Source organism: Temnothorax nylanderi, unplaced genomic scaffold (genome assembly GCF_030848795.1).
Source record: "Temnothorax nylanderi isolate EJ_2023f unplaced genomic scaffold, tnyl_v1.0 TNYL_tig0041_pilon, whole genome shotgun sequence".
Lineage (NCBI taxonomy): Eukaryota > Metazoa > Arthropoda > Insecta > Hymenoptera > Formicidae > Temnothorax > Temnothorax nylanderi.
Genome location: NW_027249103.1, coordinates 1,290,307 through 1,303,953, shown reverse-complemented (window position 1 = coordinate 1,303,953; position 13,647 = coordinate 1,290,307). Strand labels below are relative to the sequence as shown.

At 36.1% G+C, this 13,647-nt stretch overlaps 1 protein-coding gene across 1 annotated transcript in view; it reads right to left on the bottom strand.

The window, feature by feature from the left end:
- Ssh (Protein phosphatase Slingshot) overlaps positions 1-13,647 on the bottom strand; it is a 112,154-nt gene that overhangs the window by 60,619 nt on the left and 37,888 nt on the right. The window contains 1 exon segment of the mRNA XM_071704544.1: positions 605-764. Coding sequence (XP_071560645.1) covers positions 605-764 — 160 coding nt within the window.

The following is a 13,647-nucleotide window of genomic DNA, read 5'->3' as shown; positions in this document are numbered from 1 at the left end:
TGTAATTCGAGAAATCTCGGTGCGCTCGGACCGAGTGAGCGAGCGAGCGAGCAAGTAAGCGAGCAATGAAGGCGAACGATGGCAAGAGAGCTGCCAATTTCGCGAACGCGCATAATTGGGGACACACGGTTCGTCCGCGTTTCAAGGAAAACACGCCGAAACACGCGCGCGAAATTATCCCGCAATCCGAGCCATAAATCGCACGAGAGATGGTAGCGGCACGAACGCGAAAACCCCGTGACGAGACGCTCGCGCCGTTCCGCCGCGCGAAACATCGAAACCGTTGCCAATTTGCAATTGCCAATTCTCGGAATCGAAAATATTTTTGGTATCCGCGTAACAAGTCGCGCTTTATACGATGCGCTCAAACGCGTCTGCTCAATCTGCTGTCCCTCGATACGGTAATCCTCGATGACGCGCGGAAGATACGCGTGAGATATATTTGTGAGATACATTCGATAATCCTCCACGCTATTTTAGGAAGACAAATCGACGTAGTTGCGATACAAGACGAAGAATTTTATGGTATAAAGTTTATGCCAAGAAAATTACATGTAATTTCCTTAAATAAAGGTACTTGGTTTCGAAAACCCTTTGTACTCACCATCTTCAAAGTCTCCTCGGGCCTCAACAGGTAGAACATAGACTGTAAGTGTTGCTGGATATCGCATCCTGCCGCCGAGACCCGCCTCGAGGGGCGAGCTCTTTCGTTCGGCGGTAAAACCAGGGCTGCGCCCTTGCCCGCGAAGTAACATTCGCTCAGACTGCAAAAATAACAAACAGTAATACTTCAGTAAGCTGTTCTGATAATGCAATTGCAAATAAAATAGTCGTTACTTCAATACAGGACAATGTTTTATAACCGCAAAATAATTTAATACGTCAAATAGATATTTAAAAATTGTAATTGATTGGAAATCATGTATGATTGAGACTTTCAATTTTAATCGAAGGGAAAATCTTTCGCTTTTTGATAAAATTATTAATCGAGGAATATAGATTGATAAGTCTAGGAAAATAATTATCTTCTTTATAATTATCTGTGCATCAACATATATCAACACATATACACACAGGTGCGCATGTATAATTAATATACAAGATCGTTCATTGATTAGCCGATTTTTATAAACATAAATAAAATTATTTTGCGTGTTTCTGGCAACATTTTCCTAATGCTTCTGCTATGAATCAATATGAGTTAGAATAGAATATTGCCAGTGTTCAATAATTTTAAGAAAATATTAAATTTAATAACAAAAGCAGCATTCAATCCACGTAAGACTTCTCAAGCAAAAAATTATCGCACTCTTATCTTGGTACAATCTAGTAATAAGTATAGTACGTCTTATTCATTTTAAATCAGCGAGAAGTGTTGAACCAAGTTCAAGGAACGTTGAAACAAGGTTGATAAGGGAATAAACGAAAACTTCTTGTGTAGTTTGATAGTTCCAGACAGCTGTCGATTTTAATCTATAGCATCAAGATAACTGAAACACTAATCGTCTTAGTCGTGCGCTCAGCTGGTTTTGCGGGTGCCGCAATTAGTAGCTCGCGGTAGACTATCGAGTCAATTAATTAGCTACTACATGATCGACTATAAGACCGATACGAGCCCGATACGCAAAATCGTGCTCGTCGAATGTATCACTGAAATATTCAAAGAGTCCCCATTCGTGTTTAACTGAAGCATAAAATGTTGCTGTTCGATCGCAATCTTTTATCATTTCAATCACTTCACAATTGATACCATCTCCAAAATAATCACGAAGAATGTATCAAAGATAAAATCAGATGTTTCAAGGCGCCTTGTATATCTCGTATTGAAGCCACTTTGACTTTACTATGTCACTAGCAGTCACATTAACCGACATCGTCATAAATTAGTTTACTTTAATTAGGTACTTGCTTAGAATACTATCATAAATATTTATGCGAGATCGTCTGGGGAGAAATGCGTTCATGGCGCTTCGCGGTGCATCGACCAAGCAAGATTGCTTCATGAGAACACACCTAATCTACAAATCGAATCTAGCGTATACACATGTAAAAAGATAATGCACGAAAGGTCGACGCACTGCCACACTCCAGCCAGTTCTTCCCGCATACGTTATTTCACATGTTTCACCCGTAAATTAACGTCGCGCGAATAAAACGCTTTATTACATATTTACATCATTACCGCCAACGATTGCTCACTCAACTGTCTTAGTGTAATGAGACGAGCATCTTTCCACGCACGTACGCATGTGTATACGTACGCACAGAATCTCCTCCACGACGACAACCGCGCGTCTAAATTACGTGTGTGTGTGTGTGTGTGTGTGTGTGTGTGTGTGTGTGTGTGTGTGTGTGTATGTGTGTGCGTATATTCATCGCGATTACCGCCGGCGGTGCCATTTTCTCATGGTAAGTAAACCGTCACACATTTTCATATGATAATGACCACTGACCAGACGACGCACACATGCCATTTAGAATACGCGAACTTCCGCTATTGTGCGCCACAATAGGAAGTTTCTCCGCTGAGACTTTACCACGGAATATGTAAGCACACGCAATGTATCTATATCACTTTATTTACCGCAATATATTTGTACAACGTGCGAATAATCGTCTCCACGATCACACACAACATTACATTAAAGTTACATTTCATAACTGATTCTATTGTCCTTACTACTCTTGAAACATAAATAAGTACGAATACAAATCATGTTAATCAAAAACGCGTACGACTTTCACAACGTTCAAATATTAGATAATATTTCCGCTCCTCGTTACACAAAATATTTGCTTTATTACCAATAAATATTTTATTGCTCGGTTTAAATGGACCAATCTCTCTCCCACAAACAATGGCCCGTATTCTGAACGCACTTTTATCAATAAATGCGCGCTTTTATTTCTGAGATGCTATAGTATGTGTAACATGAACTTGAGAATATAGACCAATGGAATTATCAACTACGTCTTTTCTAGAATAAAATCATAAATGTACATATTGCTAAGCACGATGAAAACGACGATGATAAACGAGCAAATGCGCGTCGAGAAACCAGGACGAAAATCTATCATCGTCTATATATCTATCAAAATCGGCAGATCGCTATTTAATGCTTCTCTAATTATGTTATCGAGAGCCACGACGATACTTTCACACGACCGGATTATCTTACCGTGACCGGTTCAATTACGCGCACGAGCTTATATTAACAAATTGGGCCAAGTCAATCTCGTTCAATATTCTCAATATTCACTGTAAAGCCGATCAGATCAGCCTTCTGGTTATTAGTCCACTCGATAGTCTCGCACAATCAATACAGATTAAATTATTAAGCGAGGTATACAGAATTGATAGAAAATAAACTTACAGTGTTCTCAAACTTGAAGCAGCTTCTTTTAATTTAACAGAAATATTGAAGAACATGAGAGTATTTCTCGTAATTTCAGATTCATGATCTGATATGTTATCAAACCACAAGTGAAAACGTAATCAAAGTAAAGTAATATATTCAAGTATGTTATCGTTTGCAGAACACTGCATTTTTAATAACATGCAATTTATTGCCAACTATATGGACACGCAGTTGTCTAATATTGATCAAAGATAACGAAACCAATGTTAAAAAATAAAAATATAGTTTATTATCTATACATCTACAAAAAATAAAGCTCTTAAGATATATAATCAAAAAGATAAAGTGACAGTTTAATATCATTCTTTTGGCAGTATTAGATTGTATTAAAAAGTAATTTGAATATTTTACCTGTAAATTATTACCGTCTATCTCTAACGTACAATTTAAATCACTCTGATAGCACACTTTATCATATAAATGAAAAACTGAGTTAATCCATTCATCTTCTTTTTACATTGAAGAAATGATATATATCCTAACAATTTAATCATCACATATCTAATTATAGTCGGCATTAGATCGTATACCTACAAGTTTTTATCTTAAAAAGAAAGCTTATCTTAAAAAGAGCAATAAACTTCGCTCGTAATAAATTTCAAGAATTGCGATCTCAATTTATAGCAAAGGAAAAACAATCACACTACATGAGTGATAATTCATAATAGCTTTCTAATAATTTTATAATGACAAAGTACAGTAACTGCTTATTATCTGACTGTCTTATAATAGTTGTCAATTTTATCATCAAAAATTATCGCAAGGTCTCACGTTTAGTTCACTGTCGGCCAATTACCACGACCGATCTTAATTACGAAGGAAGTCTCGCGATGCACGATCGTCCTATACACTCCATATGCGCGCGTGTGTGTATACATATGTATATGTATATATACATATATTGTTAAGCAAGCGAGCAATTCGCAAAACGTTAAACAGACTCGTAGTGAGTATCGCGCGAAGACACGTTGCGTCGTAAACGTAGTTTACAACGCATTTTACAGCGGTGCTGGGCTTTTTTACAGCCAGCCGCTAGCTAGCGCGGAATTTCGCCCTAGTCGCCGTTAAAGATTTTCAAGGCTGTGAATCGTTCAACGCTTTACGATAGACGCGCGGGCTCGTTCGCGCAGCGGCTCGTTCGACCGCGCGCGGCGCATAACTGCATAATTAACGAGAATGATCGGCCAAATAAATTGCGACGGCCTGCTCAAATAACGCCGGCGCGTCTGATCTCGGGCTGGAATACACGCGCATCGAGAGAACATCTAAGAGAACATTTAAGTATCGTCGCTGGCACGAACGCACATCGGTGCTCACTACTATTTTCATACAGCACGAAATATTCTGTAGATATTATAAATATCAAGCTCATTAGTGAATATACTGAACTTTAAATACTCCATGATAAATTAGGAAAAGAAATTAGAATTTCGAATTTGAATATCGAGATCATTTAAGCCCATTGTATAAAATATTTGTATTATAATATACAAATTTTTAATTTTTTATTCACAAAACATTTTATATAAAAATAAGAAGACAAGAGAGCATTTTTGTTATGTTTTTGCAAATATTAAAAATAGATAAGAATTGAACATATGAAATGCAAAATATCGATATATTGCATTTATGCATATTTCACGTGTAAATTTATGCTACCTAAAGATGCCTAATTAAGATATAAATAATTAAATGTAAAAAAAATTTTACCTTACTTATTTTATAAAAAATGTTTACGTGTATATATGCTTTTTTATGTATATAGCTAATTTTTAAAACATAATTCGATTGAATCACACGTCCTATTATAATCTCACGTATTTTTTTCCTACCTGACATAAATTCAAAGATTTCTAACACATCTACAGTTATTGTTTCAATAAAAAAAAGGTGTTTCCGTAACCAGCGGCGAAACAAACTATTCGATCATTGACAATCGATTTGAATACCGGAGGTATTTACAACAGCAGCTGACGCCACTATAGAAAATCGGGATAAGATCGAGGCATCTGTGCGGAGGTAGCACGGTGAAAAGAATTAATCTCGAGGCGGGCACCCCATCTTTGCTCTAACAAAACGATCTTCTTTACCTGTCGACGTAGCCGTCGTTCAGGTATATGGCCGGTACCCCTGCGTTGAATGTTGCAGGGGCGTTCCCCTCAGAATTCTCCGTAATGGCGCACTCGGGAGAGGACGATAACAGAGATCGATCACCTGGATTTCTCGCTGTACCCCGAAAATACTTCGTCTTCGTCGCTTTCAATACTCGTAAAGTCACGGTGCTCGATAAAAGATCAGGAATCTCTTATAAATAAATGATTCTCGCTTCTAAATAGGTTTGCTACAGCTAGTCCGAGCACCGGGCGAGAGATCGCGCATTAAAGGTCCGTTTATTAGCGCGGATAATAATTCGAGCGAACAGCTCGAATCCGATAATCGCTCGCGCGTTCGAGGGAGGGTGTTCACGCTGACACGGCTCGTGCGTGCGATTAGGCAGAGAACCGACGGGATACTGAAATCATCTCTCGGAGATTTAAGCTAGAACGAAATGACGATACGTGGGCGGATCTCCGCGCGGACCCGCCGCATGTCGAAGCCGCTTTGCTCGCACGCCAGTTATATATCGGCTGGTCGATATTATTAGCGCGCGCAAAGAGAGACCGTGTGTGTGGGGGGGTCGTCCCTCCTTATTATATATACGTATTTGCATTAGGACACGAGAGAAATTCGTGGAAGTCGCGAGACACGCGCTCATGGAGCACGCACCCTCTGTTCCGTGTTTATCGCGCGTGTCTGCGGATGTTTTCGCGTCGTCGTATGGTTCCATGTTCTCTGCGTGCGTATATTACCTACTTTTATTTAGAGTCGGAAGAAATAGCTTCTTAATAGCCGCGTTTGTTGCTATAAATAATTACCACCTATTTAATGTGTATTTTCCGATTAGACAGAATGGTATAATAATTGTATAATCGTGTCGACCTATATATTCCAAATACGTAAGATTACCTCGTTTCTCGATATCACGAAAATTTCTTAAGAAAAAATACTACTCTTCCTCGAACGCACGAGCGATTATCGGATTCGAGCTGTTCGCAGGAGATAATTATTTTCCGCGTAAATCCTAATAAACGATGCGCGATCTTGGTACTCGGAATTATCAGACGAAATTGTCGATAATTTAAAAAGCAATTTCAATATTATTCTCTTTCCAAGCAACGTATAGTAACAAAGAGAATATATTAATTACTAGTTTATCATTATATGCTTTTTAATATATTGCACAACACTACGTATGCCATTCGTCGAGTAAAATTACGCATATACTGGCGATTTATGAGATTCATCAAAGTTGCGAGACGCGGTAATACGCGGTACCGTACGTCGAGGTAAATAGTGTTTATGGTAAATAGGGTTTATGTTAATATAGTGGCATTACGTGTGACGATACTCTTGAAGAACTTGGGCTACGTTGGAGCTAAGATCGAGAGTCCGCAGTACAACGAATACCAACAGAAATCAAGAGACCGGCTCCTTTATACGAGATCAATAAATAATCGGCCGTGCGCCTAAGCATAGTGCGCTTATCAGACGCGGTTCGTGTATTATACTATACGTATTCTTGGCATAAGCAACGTAGAACATAATATCGTCGGACGCGACGTTATTGCATGTGCATCGTTCATCGTGAAAACGATGACATAACCACGTTGCTGCGGTCAGAACGGTCGAGCCGGAACCGACACATAGCGATAATTTACTGATAATTTGATTCTGTTGCTCGACTTAAAAAGAACCGCCAACAAGAAAAAAGATAGAAAAAAATGAATCTATTTTTTATTCTGAAGCAAGCATGGTAAATAATTCATATTCCCTATCTAATAAAACATTTAAAAACAGAAAGTTAATAAAGATATTAATAAAGATATTAAAATGGCTTGACAAAGCAACATCTGGACAGATTTAAAAAAAATAGTTGTCCAATGAATTGTATGAAATATGGAATAAAAGCAAATAAGAAATAGAAAGTATTTCGATTTATAATTATTTATAATATTTCGCAACCACTAATATCTACAATCTACAACTGTAAATCTATACTAAACAATTTCGGCCATACGTTAGTGCAGGTTGAACTTTTACGCAAAACAATATTTACAACAAATAACGGAATTATGGCAACGTTCATAAAATATTACGTATTATTTTTAAAATATTTCAGTTTACAGAAAGCAAAAAATGCACTCTAAGAAGAATAGAAAATATCTAGAGTGACAAAAACATAGGAGATCAGAAATATTGATAAAATGATCGCAATTCTATCACGGATGCTAGATAATTAGTTGAATATTCGCTCAATTACACTGATCTAAGTGCTCGATAATCTTCGCTGATAGCAATATACTAATCGATAATCACTAGGAGAAAGTTGAGCGAATAAGATACTGAAATGAACCATTAAGAATTCAGCGCAACGACGGTCTCACCTATTATTTGATTTTATTTTTTTCAATAACTTGAAATAATTGATTCAAAAAAATTAAAATTGAAAAGAGAGGACTTAAATTGTCTTTTTAAATTTTTTCGATTTCTAAAAAAAATGGCTTAAAAACTGTTGCATTAAAGTCCATTAAAGTCTCTGGTTTCAATTCGAATTGCGAAGAAATACGATTTTATCAAAGCATTCGTTCGCGAAGTTAAGTAGAGTTATAAAAGACTTTTAATTATAAAAGTATAATTTTTCCTTATTTTAATCTATCATCTTTATAAAATAAAATAAATAATTTTTATAATACAATTTTTCTCGTATATTTTTAATTCTTTTATTATTTATAAAAAATGTTTATTATTCAACTGCAAATTTAAATATAGCTGTCTAATTCTGACGTATAATATTTATTTCAAGAACGTTTTTAATACTAATACTATAATCAAACTCACAATATTATCAAATATATATGCAGGAAATATTAATAAAATAAATATATTATTCTAACCACATGCGATTAATAAAGTTGTAATAAATTATTTATAATAATACGTAACGTTTGCAGGAAATTTATCAGGCGCTCGTAATATTACTTCCGGAGTGCTTGCCGATCACCCGGTAAAATCAGAGTAAGGAAATGTTTCCGAGAGACTTTGCTCTCGATATATCATTTAGATAACATCACAGCAGGAAAGATAATTTTCCGTTTTATGCACGTTCCTCGTATCTAGGACCTCATTTTTGCTAAGAGGAAATGAACTTCGTCAAATATTGAATAAAATTGCCAATTTATGGAATAAGAACATGAGAAGTTTATTAAACTTTGATTAACAATAAAGAATTATACTAAAAATAATCTTTAAATATCAGCACCAGAGATTATAGAAAAAAGATATAGTTATTAAGTCCATCGAAAAATTTTTCTGTTTTTGAACGCCTTACAGTGATGATCTCGCATAGATCAGCACACATGATTTTCGATTCTCCGATTGTCAGATAGCTAGATCGTAATCGAGAGCGCGCGTCTCGCAAATTGGACTGGCGCCGAACGCTTGATCTTTAAGAGAATAATACGGAGAGCAATGCAGATAAGGATGACCCGAGCTGCAAGCACCGGCACCGTTAAAAGTCCATAAAATCCGCGCAAACGTGACCTGCAGTCAAAATCTGCACGTACCATCTCGCGAACGAATACGAATGGAGCCGGTCGCTGGTGACGTCATTCGATATAAAGTACGCTCATCGTGAACACGCATGTATCCCCCGCGTGTGAGCGCATATACGGGGTGTACTGTTATGAAAGCTGATGCATGGTTTCGTTACGATTGAAAAAACTATTGCAGCACGATTGGCAATGTTAGCTTTTAAAACTAGGCTGTTAAATGAGTCGCGGAAAGTATTATATGTATATATATATAAATAGATATATGTATATATATTGTCATGTGCACGCACGTGTTACACATCGTGCTTATGTTCACAACATGATCGAGTTGACTTTATAAACGTGAATTTCGATCGGTTATCTTAAACTCCGAATTACTATCTGCAATTTTGGCAACTCGCGACATTATAAATATATTACAAAATACACACGTACATTTTGAATAGTATAATTTAAGATGAAAAATTATTTAAAAGTCCATGTCTTTGAAAGCGTCAAAATCCTTTGCAAAAGAATGATCACACAGAATTGTTTCTGAATGTTAAGAACGAAGGACTCTCACAGAAGAAATGCGTAAGAGTTTCGCTATATTCTAAGACTATATACAAGATGCAAGACGGTACAGTTTCGTGACAGTACACCCCGTATAAGAACTTCTCCAGGCGATACATTCAGCGAGGCGGTGATCCATCGTCGCAGCATGGCCCCGCGCCCCCCTCCTCCCCCCCATGCAACCGAGATTACATCTGCGATTGTCACTCCCGCGTATTCCTCCACGCCAAAGAGGTCTTTCGGGCCGAATGCGATTCGCGACTGTAAGCCGGCGAAGTGTGTCGCGTACCGGTATCACCCGTTACACATGCGAGTACGGAGTGCAAAAAAATCGCAATCGGCGGACGATATTTCCGCACTGATTACACGACACACCTCCAAATTCGCGACGGTCGAATGGCTTGTGGTATCGATCTTACTTATATTTATCGTCATTTTTTCGTTGCGTCCAGAATTGGATAGTAAAAATAGAAGATAATATAGTAAAAATAGAAGACTCATGCCTGAACAAATAGTCTCGAAATAATTGTGACAGCCAAAACCAATAGCACTTACATTTCAAAAATACACACGTACCTATTACCTCTACATACATAGATGCCCTAGAAAATCTTTGTTTCTGAATCGCAAATAATAAAAAATTGAACTGAAAGAAACGGCACATTCTTCAAAGATTGCGAAACGGGAGATTTATATTATATTTTTATAAAGAGAGAAGTTCTAAATTGTTCAACAGGTCTGTGACCGAGAAAGAATGCGCGATTGTTAGTACACCGAGTATATTCGCGTTCCAGTACACGAATGGATGGAGTATGTGGGAGGAAGTGAGGGGGAGAGAAAAGAAGATTGCCCTATCTTGACCATCTTCGCATCGAAATCACGTTACTCACGCGAACTTAAATTATGATCAACGACACGGAAGAGGCCGTACAACACAGTTTGTCCGACCAAAACCTGATGTAGGTCTGTATAGACGCGACTGTGAAATGTCGATAAGTGGATATTCCACAAGAAGCTATTTTAAGGAAATAGCTTACAAACAACAAAATTACTCGCATGCAATCTTCTTTTAGATGTCTTAAGTCATTTCAATAAAGTAATAGATTTAAATAACTTTCTGTTGAATGTAAACGTTCTCACATCGCTGCATGAAATACCACGTCGAATCAGCATAAATTCGTAATCTTAAATAATAAAACGCAATAATTTTCATATTTTCCAGTCGTAAAAACATTACTTTTTTGCAATTTATTCTAAACTACACTATGCTTCAATTTATTTGTCCAAGCAATTGAAATGTATTATTGTCTTTTCTATCTCAATGACATACTACTTGTAACACTCCGATTTTAATTCAAAAAAATAAAAAAAATCTCAACAACTTTACATATAGAGTAATAAATTGCAAAAAAAACATTATCGAGAGATATTTTTCGCAGTAACTTTTTCGAGCAACAAAAACATTTTTGAAGAAATTGGCCGATGTGAAAGCCGAAATAATAAGCGTGGCTGTGATCTTCGACAGGTTTACTGTAATAGTTACAAGATATGAATATGTTACTTTAGCTTCTTCGATAAATGCAGACAACACCGCGCTTATAAGACAAAGATGATGACAGAGAGTGGGAAAGTATATCCGAGAGTATATCTATATGCAAAAGAGAAAAGATGAAGTCATAAATACGAAGGAAAGTGGCGGCGAACATATGACCCCGCTGTGTTGATTTCACGCTGCGCAAGACTGAGTAGCAAAAAGTTGAGAGAGAACCCTGCGATCGGACTTTTTTCGAATTTAGATTCACCACTCGTGTAATATAAAACCGCGTTTCATATGTCATTGCGACGCTTTCGTCGATTTCCCACGATCGACTGATTTCTTCTAAAAAGAACAATTTCACGAGTAATGAGAGTAATAGCTGAGAGAGAAGAAAGGGAATAACGTCTTAGAATTTGTCTATTACGAATGTTTCATAGAAATTCTCATCTCGTTTCATGTAAATCTAATAAGACACCCTGTATACCATGAACTCTTCTCTCGCGTCTCCAATAATCCAGTTATCCTTAACTGAGTCGATCCGTTTTCAGTTTATCACACATTTCAATAATTCTTTCAATGATTGACAATTTCAATGATGACAATTTCAATGATAGATGATTCTATCGTTATTTATCATTTCGCTTTATTCTGTTTTATTTCGTTTTTCTTTTACAATATTGTGTTTTTGTCTATTTTATTTCTGATTTTGCGAAACCTATTCCAACATACTCCATACGTGTTTGCCTAGATTGATGATTCTAATCTACTCGAGTTCGCACAATAGAAAAAAAATCATCCTTTATGCTTCAACATGACTATATGTACATCTCGAGCAACGGTCTTCTTTACATCCCGATATTCCGGTCGTTAACGCATAGCAGACAGCACGTTACTAAAATTAGTGCACGTTCCGCAAGTATAGAGACGATTGCTCCAAAGGTAGCTGTACCTCGAAATATAGAAGAGAGGAAAAGAGAGAGAGAGAGAGAGAGAGAGAGAGAGAGAGAGAGAGAGAGAGAGAGAGAGAGAGAGAGAGAGAGAAGATGATCTCTCCTTCTCTCAAATTAACCTTGATGACTCAAAGTCTTCGTGGGCATTTTCAAGGGTGTCAACGGTATTCCTTTGAAAATTGGTGTAAAGCGAAAATAGAAACACAGAGATGAATATACATATAACACAATTCGGACAATGGGAGCTTTAATATCAGATATGTTATATTAACATTGGCTAAATCTTTTCGTTTCTTTAATATCTGAATATGAATTAAAATGTGTTTAGACTTAACCAATCATAGTTTAGTTATCAAATATTTGTTGATTCTTCCGCAAATACGTCAATATATGAAATAAAAGCTGATAAGTAACACAATTCGACAACGGATTTGCTCCGTTATGGTTAATGACGTACGTCTCGATTAACCTCATTAGCTGAAAATCGCATGAAAGAATTGTTACACCGTTAAACGTTATTTTACTTCTTTTTTTCGGTGTTCTAGCATGATTCAGTCTCACCATGATCCACACGCGAAACTCAGTTTCAAGACAGTCAATGATCTCCTATAGTCACGTTCGCGTCATCGTGTGCGTCATGAAAATGATTCAGATTACAAGAACAAGAAAAATCACGTTGTTCGTACTATCTAATGATGAATTCCACACGAGTGTTCTACTACGTTTGATGTCACGCAATATGAACTTAAGATTTTATATTATGGGTGTATATCACGCAAGCCACATTTTAATCAGTAATATATATTACATGTAATACAACATATAACATATAATACAACATATGTATTGAACTAAAATATAATAGACAATATCTTAAAGGCATGTTAAGAAACATGTTAATTGCGCTAACGTCTGTAGTTGCAAATTTATGATCCATGCATTTATATTTATATATGCAAATATATTCTTAGTTACTTATATGAATTATCTGTGACTACCTTTAAAACAATATTGCTATAACAGTTGCACAAAACAGCATGTTTTTCTTTTCTAATAACGAAGTTTAATTTGCTTATCAATCTTTTCTTTACATATTATCCAAGTTTAAAATTGATTTATTAGAAGATAATAACATGTTTCCTTAGCTTTCATAAAAAATTCAAAATTACTGACAAATTACTGATACGCAATTTTCCACTGATCAATTTGTTCCGATAAATGTCCTCATGAATTTTAATCCTCGAATATTAATCTTCTTTTTCATAGTTGTTTGTAACCATATATATCTCTGAGACATGTACTAAAAAATTTTATTTGTTTAATAAAAAAGCACACAAAAATACAGCTAATTTAAAATACTTCATTGAACTATCAAAAGTAAATTATAATTATAAAACAAAAAATTTGACTTAAAAATATTGTTGAAAAATTGAAATTATTCTATATCAGAGTAGAACGGAAAGAAAAGCAATAGAAATATATGCATCTCAGAGATGTATAGGTAACGTTCTAAAATTAATATTTTAATGCAAGATGAC